Raw genomic sequence first — 15999 nt, forward strand, 5'->3', positions numbered from 1 at the left:
CACATATCTTGCAACATCCCGTAGTCATGTCTCTCTCCCCTCGTTCCCCCGTCAGCCTCTTCGCAAGTAACTGTCCAATAAGGGCAAAAAATCCCCAAAAAATAATCTTAAAAGAAAAAGAACCCATTGGGAAAGTCAGACTTTTTCTTCTATAATCATCATTATTAAAAGGCAGCAACAGATCTCCTTTGCCTTTTCAACGTCTATCAAGGCATGACTTTGACTAAAACTATAATTAATGTGCTGAACGTGCACATTCTTTTCATGAACACCCATTATTACAGGATCATTATATCCATGTTTATACTTTTCTATACTGGTTTAATGTTTTAGACCTTTTTAGATCAATTACACATACATGCCACTTAAGCCTTGATACGTGCAATATTACAACATTAGAACAAAAGACATTAAAAGTTCCTACCAGTGGAGATTTAGATGGGAAACTGTCTTTCTTACTTACTACTTAATATGCAAAATGCATCCTGTTTAATTCTTATATAACTACTTTCTCAACTTTGGTCTGGAATAATAATTTTGAATTTTTACGTTATTAGTTTGGATTTGCATATCAATCAGGATGAAACAATATTCGAAATCCATAATAATGGATTTCAGAGTATAAAAAAAACAGCACCCATGCTCCATTTCTCTCAGTTTCTCTTTGGTGAGGAGGCATCATCAAGCTGTTTCAACTATAAATCTCACTTGCAGCAGCTTTGCATCATCTGTGCAACAAAAGCAAGCCTCTGTGTACTGTGTTGTTGATACAATGCCCATACAAGTTAGGAAACATTCTGTTGAAAGGGAGGCAAGTGTTTTCAGTGAAGGGAGACCATTTTCCTACTGATTTTTGCAAGAGAAATCTTTCTTATTTGAGTAAAGAAAAAAGATTTTTTGCAGCCAGGATGATGGTACTGCAGAAAAATATCACTTTGATGAATACATAAAGAATAAAAAAGAGCACCCGCATCATCCAACTCCACATACCAAATCAAGAATTGACACGTTGTCTGTATAGCAGACCCTGAGTACAGAATTCACAGCTTGTCAACGCCTGAATGTTACGACCATTTCTGTGTGTCACCAAAACACTACACAATGCTGCAGGTGGTGGCCAGAGATGCAGTGCGCCATCATTCCAGTTAATATAGTCCACAATACCCCTCCAACCGCAGCTAACTGCATGCTTTTGGGTTGTTGAGCACATGTCAAACTGATACTGCTGAGCCCTCACATCAAAGTCAAAACCCGCATCATTGAGCAGGTCCCATACTTTGAAACTAAAAACCTGTAAGAAATAATTGTATTGAAAAATGCATCAAGAACGCAACTCTATCTGGGGCTTATCATCAATAAAGGCTAATCTGAAATGAAGGGCATCCATGCAGAATGATCCTGACACAGTTATTTCCATAAGATATTATCGGGGGCCATAAGGTCCTATTTAGTCTCGGGGTCTAGGAGGACTTTAAGTGGCTGTGGCAAGCTCTGCTTCACTGACTTACCCACATGCCCTCCTGTAGTCCACAGACCTCACATACAGAGCTAACCTTTACACCACAAATTAACCTCCCAATATCTATGGACATGTTACAATTTTCTAAGGTTTTGAACCAAATAAAGTTAGACAATAATAATAATTTCTGCTCAGCAAATAGGATTTTTCTGTTTTGCTGGTGCATATTTGGTATTTTGCTGAACTGCCACGAACTTGGCTGTGCTTAAATAGAAGGAGAGAAAAAATATGTTTTGTGTCAGTAGTGATCATGCAACACTGAAATTCTAGTGTGAGGAATTAACATAATTTGCCCTTGTACTGCCTGCCCATAGAGATTATATCAAATGTGCATGGTGCAAGGCACAGTCATATGCTATGTTTAGAGAGTTTTCCAAACAAAACACAGGAACAGATATTATTTAAACTCTTTTTGTGGATGATTTGTTAGGCAATTTCACATGTATCCCTCATTTGGGGAAAAAAATATCTTAAATCATTTTTTGTCATTACTTAACACACATGGGATGTGTGTTGTGACTGTTATTCTACAATAAACTATCAGCATGCACCATTATGCATGAAATGACAGTTGTGGAGGTAGCTGAATCCTCCATGGCGCTGTCGGGCACTGGCAGGTCCGAGCTGCATTGGCACAGCCAAAGTGTCCCAACAGTCAGCCGCAGGTACTGTTTGTCTCATCACGTACCAACACAGAATCCTTACACTGGGCAACAGTTCTCGTTGGACCACAGCAACATGTGTTATCTCTTCCAATTCTAATTTAATTTTAAGGTGCCATATATTCACTTGTGGTGATTCTCTACCTCTGGCACAACAATGTACTTTCCCCTTGGGGAGAAGCTTCTTTAGTGGCGGTTTTATTCCAGACTTGCCATCTCAAAACTGTCTGAGCGCTGAACACCAGAACAGGAAAGCAAGTGAAATTATTGGGTATGACGGCCAGCTCTACTACACCTCCTGATAATGTATTCCTCCACCTTTGGCTTTTTCATATTTTCATAGAATATATGTATTCTACTTTTGTGCGCTCAGTGAGTCTGACATTGAGGGCCAATGAGATGTCATCATCTTAGTCTCTACTTTTCTAACTTGTATTGTGCATTTCAAAATCATGTTTCTCCTCCTCCTGAAGGCAGGTTTGATACGAGGACAATATTGTGATTTATAATTATTCATGATTTGAAGCCTAATGTTTCAAATGAGACCAGTAATTTATTTTTTAGATTTCTGTGCAGCAAGTTGACACTGCATTGATATAGTATTGCTTTTCAACAGGAACGTGACTCATACTGTACAAGTAACGGAGACATTGGGGACAATTGTCTTATAGCTCAATATTTGTCTTATTAAAGTAAACATTTATACTCTTGCTCATCCACAGATTGACTGTTCAATATGAGGCTGTATTCTCAAATCTCACATTTTATAATTGTTATGCATACAGTATAATACATACTGTCCAAAATGACTTTAACATTCTATAATATGTTTGGCTTCAGTTTTTGGTCCTCTTAGGGAAAAACTTTAAGAACCTCTAATTAAAAAGATTGAGACAGAAAAAATATATTTTTCAGTTTGATCTTTAAGTGATTCGTCTGCCATTTTCAACTAATCAAAGAAAGAAAATGTTGGGAAGGTCACTTAAGTAATGGTTTGGTTTAAAAGTCTTCGATCAACAATGTATTATTATTCCTCGTTATCTACACAGTCATACCTCTATATGTGGCCGTCATGTGTCAGGCCCCAAATACCTCAAGACCTCTGAATCTTTGTACATTTATTGCACTTAGTGTATAAGAAGCCACGACACTGATGTGAAAGTAGGTCTTAAACTCAAATTTGCATTTTTATTTTGGGAACCTTATTAGCATTGGCAAACATGAACATCCGGCAGAAGGGGGGGTGGGGGGGAGAAGGAGGAGGAGAAGGAGGAGGAGGAGAGTGAAGGAAATGTTTCATAACAAAATTAATTGATTCCCAAGTTCAAAATTGTGTTGGCATCCAATGATTCAAGTGTTCAAAGATTGTTCTGACATCTTTACTTGTCTAATGTTGGAAAAGATCCAACCATCTATTATGCTCTTTGCACTGTGGCCTGGAGGAGAAGATGACGTCGAAGGAGGCAGCAATCATTAAAGCTTTACTTTTCTGTACTTTAGAACAGACTGAGGAGATCAGCTGTTATTGTCATGAGGACACTGATCCGGCATTGCTTGGAGGGATTACTGATCAACACAAATACCTCCCGCACCTGAAACCTGAGTGTAATCATCTACCTTATATTCCTTCAAATAACAACTTTTTCTCTGTTTGTTCTATCCATAAATGTTGATGGACAATATCTTGATTTATCCTCATACACATTACCTCTGACAGGAAGAAGACCACAATCAACCAGCAGGATAATTTACTCTGTAGTGTAAATGGATAATGTACAGCATTGTATGAATATAGTAATGGCACAGAAGCAGCTCCGCAGCGATCTGCAGGTTTCACATCATTGTTTTGGTTTAGAGCTCCATATGGTTGAATCTACAAAAAATAAAACCATGGGAAGCCATTTTCAGCAAGTAGTCTCACACAAGCTGACTGTACGTTACTTGCCCAGCATGAAATGGCGAAGATTTGAAGTAAACATACAGCTGGTGAAGAGAGTTGAACATTTAGCAAGCCAAAAAAGGACAAAATATTGTTATTCTCAGGAGTTGGTGGATCACACAAGAGATAAAAAAGGGCAAGTGAATATCGGACTTTGACAGAAAGATTTGAATACTCATCTGATAAATGTGTAAGAAGGTAACTGTTTACTCAGTCATTATACTACAAGTTAATAGTATACAGTATCAGAGCAAAGTGTTTCTTAACACACACAACAAAAGGATTTCTTTTCGCAGAGCTCAAGACAGTTTTCTCAAATCACTGTTGAGAAAACTGTCTTGCCAAATTTCTAGAAATAATTCTTCAATTCCATGGGTTAAAATAATTTTGTACAGTGAAGAATGACTATTTTATCCATTTTATCTCATGCATGGACCATGGGACTCACACAATTTACACTTTTCACACACTCTCACACCACACGTCCATTTTCTCACACAGCGAAAAACAAATTCATAACTGATAATGTCGTGATGCGACACTGACAGTGACACAGACAGACAAGACAGAGCAGCACAGCACAATAGCGGCACCGTGCAGAAGTGAGTTATTCAGACCATCAAGGGGAAAGCAAGAAATATACACAAATATTGACAAATCTATTATGGCACGTGGGCAGGAGAGTGAGATACTATGGTTACGGGTTGACAGGTATGCAATGGTCATTTGTCTTATTTTATGAACTGGTCAGGTGTTACTCAGGATCTGTCAGTTTAAAGTTGTAGACCTGGCCTATGCAGAGCAAGGTTAGTAAAGGTATTGCAGCACTAAACAAGGCCAGAGAGAGGTTGAGTGGGTCAATTTACCACAAATAATGATCATGTTATTATGAACAAAAATAAGTGCTACCCCCTGCCCCCTGAACAGGAACAAATCTCAATCCAAGCTAAACTCAAAAGTTGGCAGCCCTGTTTATTTCATGTGAAATCATGAAATAAAATAATCAGTTTAAGAGACTGAGTGTTTGGTATAAGTTCGATTGTTTCAACTCTACAGTATGAAGGATCTGCTGAGTGACTTTCTGCCCCCTAGCGGTCAAAAATCACTAAATGCAGCCTTAATGTAGACTTTAGATTCAGTGTTTTTATTTCCAAACTATTTGTTGCAAGTTCTCTACAAAATCATTCACTTTTGTGATAATTGTTCTCCAAAGCACTTCTTTAAAACCACAAGTACACCTGGAGTTCCACCTGGTAGCAATGATATTGTACAACATCTACATGGAAGTGATTTTTGAGTACAATTATTACATTTTCCAGACTTATTACCTGTACTTTTCTCACGCAAAAGCTTTCCATAAAAGTACTCACAAACCTGTAATCATTCTTTCATACAACAGGCACTCAGCTCGTGAGAAATTGGCAGACAGCGCCTCTAGGTTAGGCCCTCCAGTCTTTTCCTGAGTCCTATATTTAGTCATTCAACTGTCGCTAATTATAGCCTGGAGTGTAGTTGCTACAAGTCTTGGAGGATTCTTGATGTTGCTGTCACACAGGTGGTGCATTCTAAATGGTTGTGCTGGCCACCGTCATATGACATAAAACACACACTCAGATTTCCTCCTATCGTGTAATTACTCTCAGAGCCTTAGCTAGACTCATTCAGTGGAATCATATATAATATATTATCAAATATACAAGTATTGAGAACATGAAAACCTGAATCAGTAATATTTGCTGCCATACAAAATTATATCTAATTACATATTTGTTCATTTTTTAGTTACTGTACTACTAAAATTGTAAAACAAATTGTACTTTATATTTTTTATAATATTATAATAACTCTAAACTATCTCTGATAATAAATAATGTGATTGATTTAATTATGTTAGTGAGTTTTAATTAAATGCACCTTTTTCCTGACTTTTTTCCAACTTCTTTTACCTAACATTTACTTTTCTAAGAGGCTTGATTCATGCTCATGTGTCATTTATACCTTTTCTTTTTCAGATGAAGATTTAGGCCCTTTAATTCCAGGTAGGTGTACTAATGAGCTGTTTTTCAATTCAGCACCATTCAGCACAAGTCTTCCCTCAGAGAAAATTTCTTATCATGTATTTTTAAAGTGATGTATTTTTAACGTGGTATTTCAGAGTGATTGCAGACTTGAAGTGGTAGTGTATTGGCCCACAAGGGGGGTGGGGTGTGTGTGTGTGTGTGTGTGTGGGGGGGGGGGGGGGGGGGGGGGGGGGGGGGGGGGGCAGACATGACATGTCGGAATGTACAAAGAAGAGAGAATAAATACATATATTTCCTATATACATACTATTACATATGCATGATTAGAAGCGTGCTTTCCTTGCGTAATGTTACTCTCATGAGTGTGGTTTTTGCACGACAATAAAAACACATTACATTTATTGGCTAACATTACAGTAATGATAGCTAACAGAATATGCTGCTGCTGTTAAACTTATGAACTCTATTATTTGTTTGCTGCAAATCATTATTTTATACCATTTACTTAATTCTATCATCTATACTATATATGCACAATCAGATTGAATCTTCTGCTATTGTTGGCTCTCTATCATAAAATTTGAAGAAACGTATTGTAACAGTATATGCTTGCTAATAGGCAAATAAGTTGTCAAATGCATTACATATAGTCTAGGATTGTGTCTGTTGATTCAATAAATTGAATCTAGTTAATTGACAACATTTTACTTGCACCTGCCACATTAGTTGTGTCAAAGTCTGCCTCAGGTATATTTATAGGAATTACTTCTATTTATTCTGTTGGGCAGTCAGAGTGTGAGTGACGGTCTGAGTGAAACAAAAGGGGAAAAAAGGAAAGGGAAAAAAATCTGTTGCTTTTAAGTAAGATCAAAGAAGAATCTTGCAAGAGCCCCTTTTCTTTACACCTACCATTAAAAAGTGCCTCATACAGAAGAGGTCATATCATACAACACGTATGTCAAGGTTAATACATGAGGAGAAAGCTGTTTTATAAAACTGACATCACTATTAGAAGGAACCAAAATGAAGACAGAGGTTTGATCACGCTTCCACTCCATGTGCTTCCTAGTTGGATCTACATGGTAACATATCTTTCCATTTGTGTAGTTTGGTTGTGCGGATCAGGGACTCAGCTGCGTCTAATGCGACCAAAGCATCTCTGATCCCTCGGTTAGTGGTTTGGGTGATTATAGACATTCAGTGCATTTTAGGTGCATTTGCACAACGATTTTCCTGTGCTTCATCACTCTAAGAACACAATCTGCCAGGATGAAAAAAAAAAAAGTTACTTGAATGAAAATGACCCCGAGGTTACTGATTGGAGGGGATGGGCAAATAGAGGAAATGTCAATGCCAAAGAAAACTAAATGCTTCACTCACACGTACACACATACACACAGTGCCATCACACTCACCTGCAGTGTCTGTGAACCCCAGCCACGGTTTCAATGATTGAGCACTCTCCCTCATTTAGACAAAAGGCCAGGTCCTTGTCTTCCACACATGGCTTGAAGACCTCGGAGCGTAGACTAGGAAGTGTGGGGGCCATTGCTGAAAACAAAAAGAGAAAGGGAGACAGATTTAGTTATTGTTAGACAGAACAAGTAAAAAAGATCATTTCTCTCATTCTTTCAACTTTGTATCTCAAATCATAGCTAATTCGCACAGGAACATTTCTCACTTCTTTAATCTCTTTGATGTGCTACTGCACATGCCATTATGTTTTAGTATACATATATGGTGATTTCTTTTTATACTGAGATGAAAGCTTTTCTCAGACAGAAATAGAAGACTTCAGTCCTTGTTGTTTTCTGAAACTCAATGAGCTAAAGGCAGGATAGCCTGGGGAACACCTTTTTTCAGTATAGAGTGAGAGAAATGAAAAATTCCTGCTTGATAGTTTGAAAGTTGGACCTGCAATAGAGGAAGCTAAGTAATGGACTGCAATCACACACTTGACTATCAGTACCGCACTGCTTTTTGTGGTTGTGTTCTATTAGTTGATTTTATTAAACATTTGTACTCTATTCCATGTTTTTAACCACAATTCCTCAGTGAATTTCTTGGTTTGCTGCTTTAGTAAACACAGAAATAAATTACAGACGTAAGGAAGTGAAACGATAATATGTTAGTACTCCACTACACAGAGACAGAACAGAGAGAGATGGGTCTGGTGATGTAGCTTTAATTCTCTTCTTCAAGTCTGACCCTGAGCTGCTCTCACATAAAGAGCATGGCTGCCATGTACAAGCACTGCAATGCAGGGTTCTCCACCCTGTGAAATATGCACAGCTGTCAGGCATGTGGTCACAGTGATATATAAATGTTGTGTGCTAGCATGTGCAACCACACGCTAATGTATGCAAAATCCTTCATGCACAAGTACACATATTGACGCGCGCACACACACACACGCACACACACACAGTGACAGAAATTATTACTCAGATGATTGTTCACTCCATCATGTAGTCAAGTATTGAAAATTGGATTGACTGGTATTGTGCTCAATATCTTGCCAATACAATTGCATGACACATCTGATTCTGCTTACATCCATTTATATTATGCACATAAACACACTACTGAAATGCACACTCACACAATCACACATACACACCATATTCTCGTAATTGTCATTCTGTCCCTATTTCTATCATCCGTTTGCTTGAGTCTGGTGCATCTTTGATGCCCAGTCTGCTTTGTGTGCCACACTTCTGTTGGCCAATGGCCTTCTTTCAGCTGGAGCTCTAGTGAACAATCGCATGTGGCAGAATAAAAACTCTCTAATCCGTTTGTTGCGCCCCAGTGTCCAGTTCAATCTATGTTTTGTTTATGGCCATTGATCGATAAATCTGGGGCTCTTGATGTAAGGCCCAGGAGATGATGAGAGATCAGAGGGAACACAAAAAGAGATATGTGTAGCTCCTGGGGCCGACCAAGACTCCACTCTGTCAGAGTAATAACTTTGGGAGATATCATTTAAATCACGTACTGTAGAGGCTGTAGAAGACAATGGGACATCTTTCTAATGTTAAACTGTATTTTAAAGTACAGAAAAGGTTCACGTTCTGTTATATGTCTTGCCTTTTGCTTGCTACGCAGAATAATTTTTGGATCACTTCTTATTATCAGCCCCACGTGTGTGTGTGTGTGTGTGCATATGAAAGTAGGCCTCGAACCCGAGCTGACTCTGTTACTCTCTAGGCTTTAAAAGACACTGGATTACATCGTGTAATATTAATTCCACAAATTCCCACAGCGAAATGTTCAAAGGGTTATCTATTCCAAGATGCAACTTTAAGAATAGAAAATAGAACACAACATCCCCCTGTGGTATGCATGTCCCCGGCAATAATTGTCATGGCGTTTAAAGTCCCTCATAGATTTTTATTCAGACTGCAGCAGTGACCACATGTGAGAAAAAGCATGTTTGATCTATACAAATACTGCTATGTTAGGTCAGTAGTTCAGGGTTTAAGCACATGAAACAGAGCTTTTTCTGACAAAAGAGAAAATTGATTGTGCACTATAAGCTAAACCATTGATATATTTACATTAGAAAAGCCAAGGTCATGCAGATATCAGACAACCTTTTAGTAAGTGTATCGCAAGTAATCTTATCTTTACTGAAACGTTTCAAAAACTTTTTTTCCTCCCTGTAATAAAAGTGGTTCAAGTGCAGCATCACTTCATTTACCACATGTTGGTAGAGGAGCAGAGGGGTAGGATGTGAACTACAGAAGGTCACTGTTGTTCCAGTGACACAATGGCACTTTGAGAATCGATGATGATGTATGATGTCTCCATATATTTTTTTCATGAGGGACAAAGCTCTCACAGTACCCAAGTCTACGGCACCACCTTTTGTATATTGGTGCTCTTTTTCAGGTACTGAATGTGCCAGTTTCACAGCCAGAGGGAGGGAGGCTGACATGGGTATCTTAAATTAAACATATTATGGCATACTTTAAATGTGCAAAGGAATTCCAGAATAGCTGATCTTTCAAATGTCCTGCGGTTTTTAATATTGCACAAACCTGCGCCCAGTGAATCATTTGACCTATGCAACACGTGAAAGAAATTACATACATCCCAGCCTGCTCTCTTATTTCCTTAAAAGGAAATAAGGAAATAAGAGAGCAGAAAAATATTTGAGCCTCTTACCTGTCATTTTACAAGATTAAGACTCTGCTATTCTTCAGTGGGTGCAAGGTCTACAAACAAACAGCCTGTACTGACTACCTCTCAAAAATCTGCAAAAATCCCTCTTAAGACTCCATTCTCCACTCCTTTAGCCTGTTGGCCACATCAAGGAACAAGTCATCTTCAGATGTGTTTGGCCTTGAGCAATACAGGCTGTCAATTTCTTATAGGTTCCCTTTTCATCACTGTGACAGGCAAGAAATAGTAAAAGAAAAAATCTGCACCATTGCGAGCACAACTCGGGCAGTTTTGAATGAGCACCTGCCAAACAGGATCCTGTTCTTTAAACATCCCCCTATCAGAGGTTACAAGTTAATGAAGCAATTAGACAATTTCTTGAATGTATTAGAGCAGAATGGTGAAAATCTGTTTCTTTATGTTTTGACCTGATGTTTTTTTATTGTTATTTCTTGACTATCAAGGCATTGACCCTGAATAGATCAGTGTTCACTCTGCAATTGGTCCAAAACTGTCAGACCATGTACCAAGTATTTTTTCAGACAACAGATGTTCGCACTCTTTTTTTTATACCAAACCAGAACTGAAAGCACACCACAGTTTTTAAATCACTCTTTGTCTTCATTACTGAGCTAATAGCTGAAAAATGATGTGTCCCTTGCTTTTAGTTATTATTAAGATGTAGTGTCATGACTAATTATGAAAAACATACAAGTCATCATTAGGTCCATTTATCAACACTTTTAATGAAGCCTTTCACCAAAAAAAACAAAAAAACCCCAATCTCTCAGTGCAAGCCTCTAGCAAAATCTATGAAACTCAGACTGCTAGGTAGCTGAAACCATGGTGGAAAATGTGCTAATAAATGGCAGCTGCAGTGGGAGCGTGATTCATCCTGGACTCTTTGAAATCATTTTCACGTCTCTCACTCTCCCCGTTGCACAAAGGCAATCCAGATTGCTGATTCCCAAGGTAACTTTCAAGGAATCCACTGGCTGGGGATCACAGATTCAGATGATGCTGGAGAGATCAGAGCTATCTGAAAGGAATACGGAGGCCATAGTGCGTCTTCTCACTTGTAAGGAATCACTTTTAATCCGTATCTTAATTTCCAACTGTTTAAAATATGTATAAGATTCATTTCACTCTGAAACGAACCATTATCTCGGATGGGGGGATATCATTACATGCAGATATGTTATTGTGACACAAAGGTTACAATAACTCCACAGGAAAAAAAGAAAATCCCACTGAGTTAAAACTGAAGGTACTGAATGAAAATAGAGCTTGATGCATTGTATATTATTATCACAAGATCTGGTAATTATTGAAAAAGAAGCATGGGAGTCAGACAAATAATCTTTTCTTATAATAAAATGAAAAAGATGACAATGAAGATCAATTAGTACTTTTTTTTTTATGAATACATACAGATACAGCCAATGAAAGTGCACAAAAAGCATGCCAGTGTCTGCAGTCAGAATATTAGTGAAGGAAGGATCTGAAGAGTTTTTTGTAACCACTGAGACATTTTCAAGGTTCTGCTAGGAACAGATCATTTGAGAGTATGTAACACAATCTGCTTTAGAACATACAATATTTATACCATTTGGACAAGACACAGTTTTATAAAACAAAACATGTCTTGACTGAGCCATAAAAATGTGGGCATCGCTTCTTTACACCCTATGATTATCTTAAATGGAATAAATGGTGAATGCTTGATTCATAATGGTTTGTTCCTGTTGTTGTCAGTGGCATATGTCACCTCAGTTTCACAGTCCCACTTTCACTTTTTAGCTCACACTTTCAACTGCAAATTATAGTTCGGCTGAAAGCGGTGGTTACATTACAATTTTCGCAGCCTTGATTCAAAATACAAACTCTTTTAAAAATGTTACTGTCACAAAAAAAATGAAGTTGTGTTATCACATTAGATATATTATTATTGTCTGCATGTACGTCATTTGCACATATACCCACAGTATATGGATGTACTGTAGACAGAGCTTTGCTTGGTATAGCTTTCTGCTCTGCTGCACCACACTTGTGGAACAGGGGGCAGCACAGACCCTGGTCTCTTTTAAAAAAGGTTTAAAAGCCTTTCTGTTCAGGAAGGCTTTTTCATCTTAACTCTTATTACTATTTTCTTTATGCTGTGTGTTCTATGTTATTAATACTGTAGCATTTTGAGTTTGACTATGAATGAAAAGTGCGGCACCAATTAAATGTATTATTTATTTATTATTACAGACAACACAAGAGACAATTCCATTTACAACTGTAGCATTTTCCTTCTATGGCTTCCTTCTAATGTGCTCATTAGTGTTCTTGTGCTGAGCCTTATCCCCCAGGAGACAGTGGTCGGGAGAGAACTGCCTGTGTTTACTGCAGCAGACATCAAAGAGGGCCTTACTACGTAAAGGGAGGGTCCTCAGAGAGCCTGCTGATTGCTTACCCATCATGTTCCGCTGCCTTTTGGACAGAACTATATTCAGAGAAATATACAGTGGCTCCAGTATGGACAACACATTGCACTTGACAATGCCATCTGTCACAATGGAAATGACTGGATACTGGTTTCTTTTTTTTTTCTGAAGCAGTCTACCAACCTCTGCAGCAGGAATATAGAAATAGTTTATCACTGGAATCCTTATTAAACCGCCTGCATGCAGAGAGGATAAATGATCAGTTTCAGTTTACCATGTTTCAAGCCTTGAAAAAAAAAAGCAAAACATGTTGATACAGTTTTAGAGAACACCTTCCTTCACACAATAACACATGAAAAAAGTGCCTAACATATGGTTAGGATAGTCCAATTCCAAAACACACATCAAAGAATGCTACAAGAAGTCATTCCTGCCATCAGTCTGTACAACGACTCTCCTGTGTGTCGAGAGAGGGGGCTCCTCTGACACTGAAGACAGATTTATTTTAGTTTATTACATTGTCCATCACATCTGTTGTATTTCAGATTCATAGTTTTATAATTGTTGGGGTACTGTCTGTATATGCTGTCGTCATATGTATGTATATGCAGGTATCAATATTTAATAAATGCAATTCTGACATCCATGGACAATCATGCACCTTACTACCATCTATCTATCTATGTATCTATCTATCTATCTATCTATCTAATCTCATGTTTGGAGCAATAATTTTGCCTCCTAAAAGTGAAGATGTGAATCCTGTGTACAGGGCAATAGCAGCTAAGCTAACGCTAATGCTTGCAATGCTACAGTAGTTACAGCTGCTTAATGCTACACATGTAGCAGGCGCAGTGCTGCCACAAAGCTCTTTCTGACCAACAGACAGTCTCCTTCTCAGCAAGCCACTAACAAGCAGAGACTGTATTCTGCATAAAGAAGTCTAATTTCACTAGTGTGACAAAATGTTTTGCCATTTTTTTAAGCAAATGTAACAAATGTATGTAATACCATGCTTATGCATGTAATTGAACTGCTGCCAAAGTCAACAATCTGATTTCAAGCACTAGCTACAGTAAGCTAGCATTTCTGTTTGACAGTTAACTCCCATGAAAGTAATCTATTCAAACTATCGCACAACACATGGCAAAACACATATACTATATATGTTACATAAGCTTCACAGTAACTAGCAGGGACATAAACAGCATACATGAATATTTAAACTGAAAAAATACATTAAACTAGTGGGCCTTGAAATATAAGGCTGTAGGCGACATGTTCAACAAAAACAGAGGGAAGAGTAAGAACTAGAGTTGCTTTACAGCCATGAATAGCCAATACTTACTAACAGAAAAAACACATGGCCACTACAGTATGAACCTACAGTTCAGTGGCATAACCTTGTAACACAAACACACATACAGACATACACACAGAAACATGCACATAAATACTATACTATATGTTTTGCATGATCATCAAGACAACAGGCCTTGGGAGACCTTCTGTCCCTGACATGACACAAACAAATAGTAGCTGACCCTCGGGACAGTTGGTTAAAGGTGGCAGTTGCTGCCTGTAAGCAGGGTTAAAGAGCACATGGCCATGGTCGCCATGACAGCCTAGTGATAGGCACTCAGTGGGACATTTGTCAAAGGTACTAACGTTGGCCTTCACTCTACTCCCACTGGTGGTGGCTGTTAAGTGTCAGGCTGTAACATACAGCTTATACTATACCTTAATCCTATGATTATTTTGCATATGTTCAAACAAGAACTTTTTTTTCCATTTCAGGGAAAGCAGATATGGAGGTTTTTGCATGGTTCGAAAAAGAAAATGGAGAATTTAATCCCACTTCAACCTAGAGTGCCTTCAGGAGTTCGAAGTGCTGTTTTGTTCTAATAGCATCATTATTAGATAAACTAAATAGGATTTTCAAAACGTTCTAAATGACAGGTCCAAAGCAGCAGGTTAATAAACTAGACCCCAGAAGACATCAAATATCCATTAAACCTTAAAGGAACAATTCACTGCTGAAAGAAAAGTTTTAATTATCTCCATTATCTCCTGACCCCATGTCAGCTGAATCTTGATTAAAGTTTGGATGACCACCGTACACCATACACAACAATTGAGCCCCCGCAGTTCCACCCTACAGCCTTCTCCCACACCAGCTCCGAGCAGATCATAAAGTGACCATGAAATTTCTCTCAACAACCCACACAACATAGTGCAAATGTTTTACAGCCAAGAGACTTCACTGTAAGCCCGAAACGCCTGTACTGTGCTCTACCAGAAGGCCCAGCTTGCTTGTTGTGTGATGTGCTCTTTACCTCTGTTGGAGGTGCAATGTGTCTGCACTGTCAGAGACTTTGTGCACCACTAGTACACGAGTGTACAGACATCAGGGGAGCTAGGGTTGACACAGGAGGGAGAACTGAATTTTGGATAGGACTGATTCTTCAAGATAGCATAGAAAAATTCTCTGAATCCATTTGAGGCATTATTTTCACCTAAGACATTAAATTGATGTACTTTATTACAAAGTACTCTTAAGAGAATACACAAGCACACTGATTAAATGAAAATATGACCCATATTGTCAGGTTATTATCAGCACCGTGCCCAAACTTAATGCTTTTCTAAAGGTGTCCAGAGGGGCTTTTCGAAGATAACTTGCCTCCTCAGTTGCACATCTTTCTGACTCAGTGGTGGTAATGAAGTCACAATGCCAACAGACTTCAAATGCCGATCATAACAGTGGCATCACGACAAGAGGCAGCAGTGACTCCACTTCTTTTGGCCTGCAGATCCTCCTGCAGCTTGGTTATCAAGGTCAAAATGAAACTGTTGAATGCTACTGCGTCCCTGTTTAAGATTTGAATCAGAAATGATGTTTGTAAGAATACTCAAACACAATATAACATTATTAGATGCAATTCCTCCTCTGCTAATTTGTCTTCACAAACCGTACATGGTAATAAGGAACTAGACAGATGATTTATCCTGATTAATTGATTGTAATTTGTGGTGTAATTATCATAATATACCACCAGGAGGGACACAATGATGTTACTGCTCATGATCTCAGAAATGAAACAAACATGAAATTTTCTGTACTGTATGTGGTGCCTGTTATTCCACTGATATTTGTAATGTGTTTAAGCCATATTTCTTTATCTTGTGACAGCTTTGTTTGTTGTTTTTCAGATGCCTTTGTAATTGAGTATGATCTATGTTACAGCAATATGTGTTACACATC

At 38.3% G+C, this 15999-nt stretch overlaps 1 protein-coding gene across 1 annotated transcript in view; it reads right to left on the minus strand.

Annotated features, from left to right (window-relative positions):
- nrg3b (neuregulin 3b) overlaps nt 1-15999 on the minus strand; it is a 202481-nt gene that overhangs the window by 94743 nt on the left and 91739 nt on the right. Inside the window, exon 2 of the mRNA XM_044338756.1 lies at nt 7557-7692. Coding sequence (XP_044194691.1) covers nt 7557-7692 — 136 coding nt within the window. The remainder of the gene's footprint in view (nt 1-7556; nt 7693-15999) is intronic.

This window comes from Thunnus albacares, chromosome 20, assembly GCF_914725855.1.
Source record: "Thunnus albacares chromosome 20, fThuAlb1.1, whole genome shotgun sequence".
In the NCBI taxonomy this organism is placed as follows: domain Eukaryota; kingdom Metazoa; phylum Chordata; class Actinopteri; order Scombriformes; family Scombridae; genus Thunnus; species Thunnus albacares.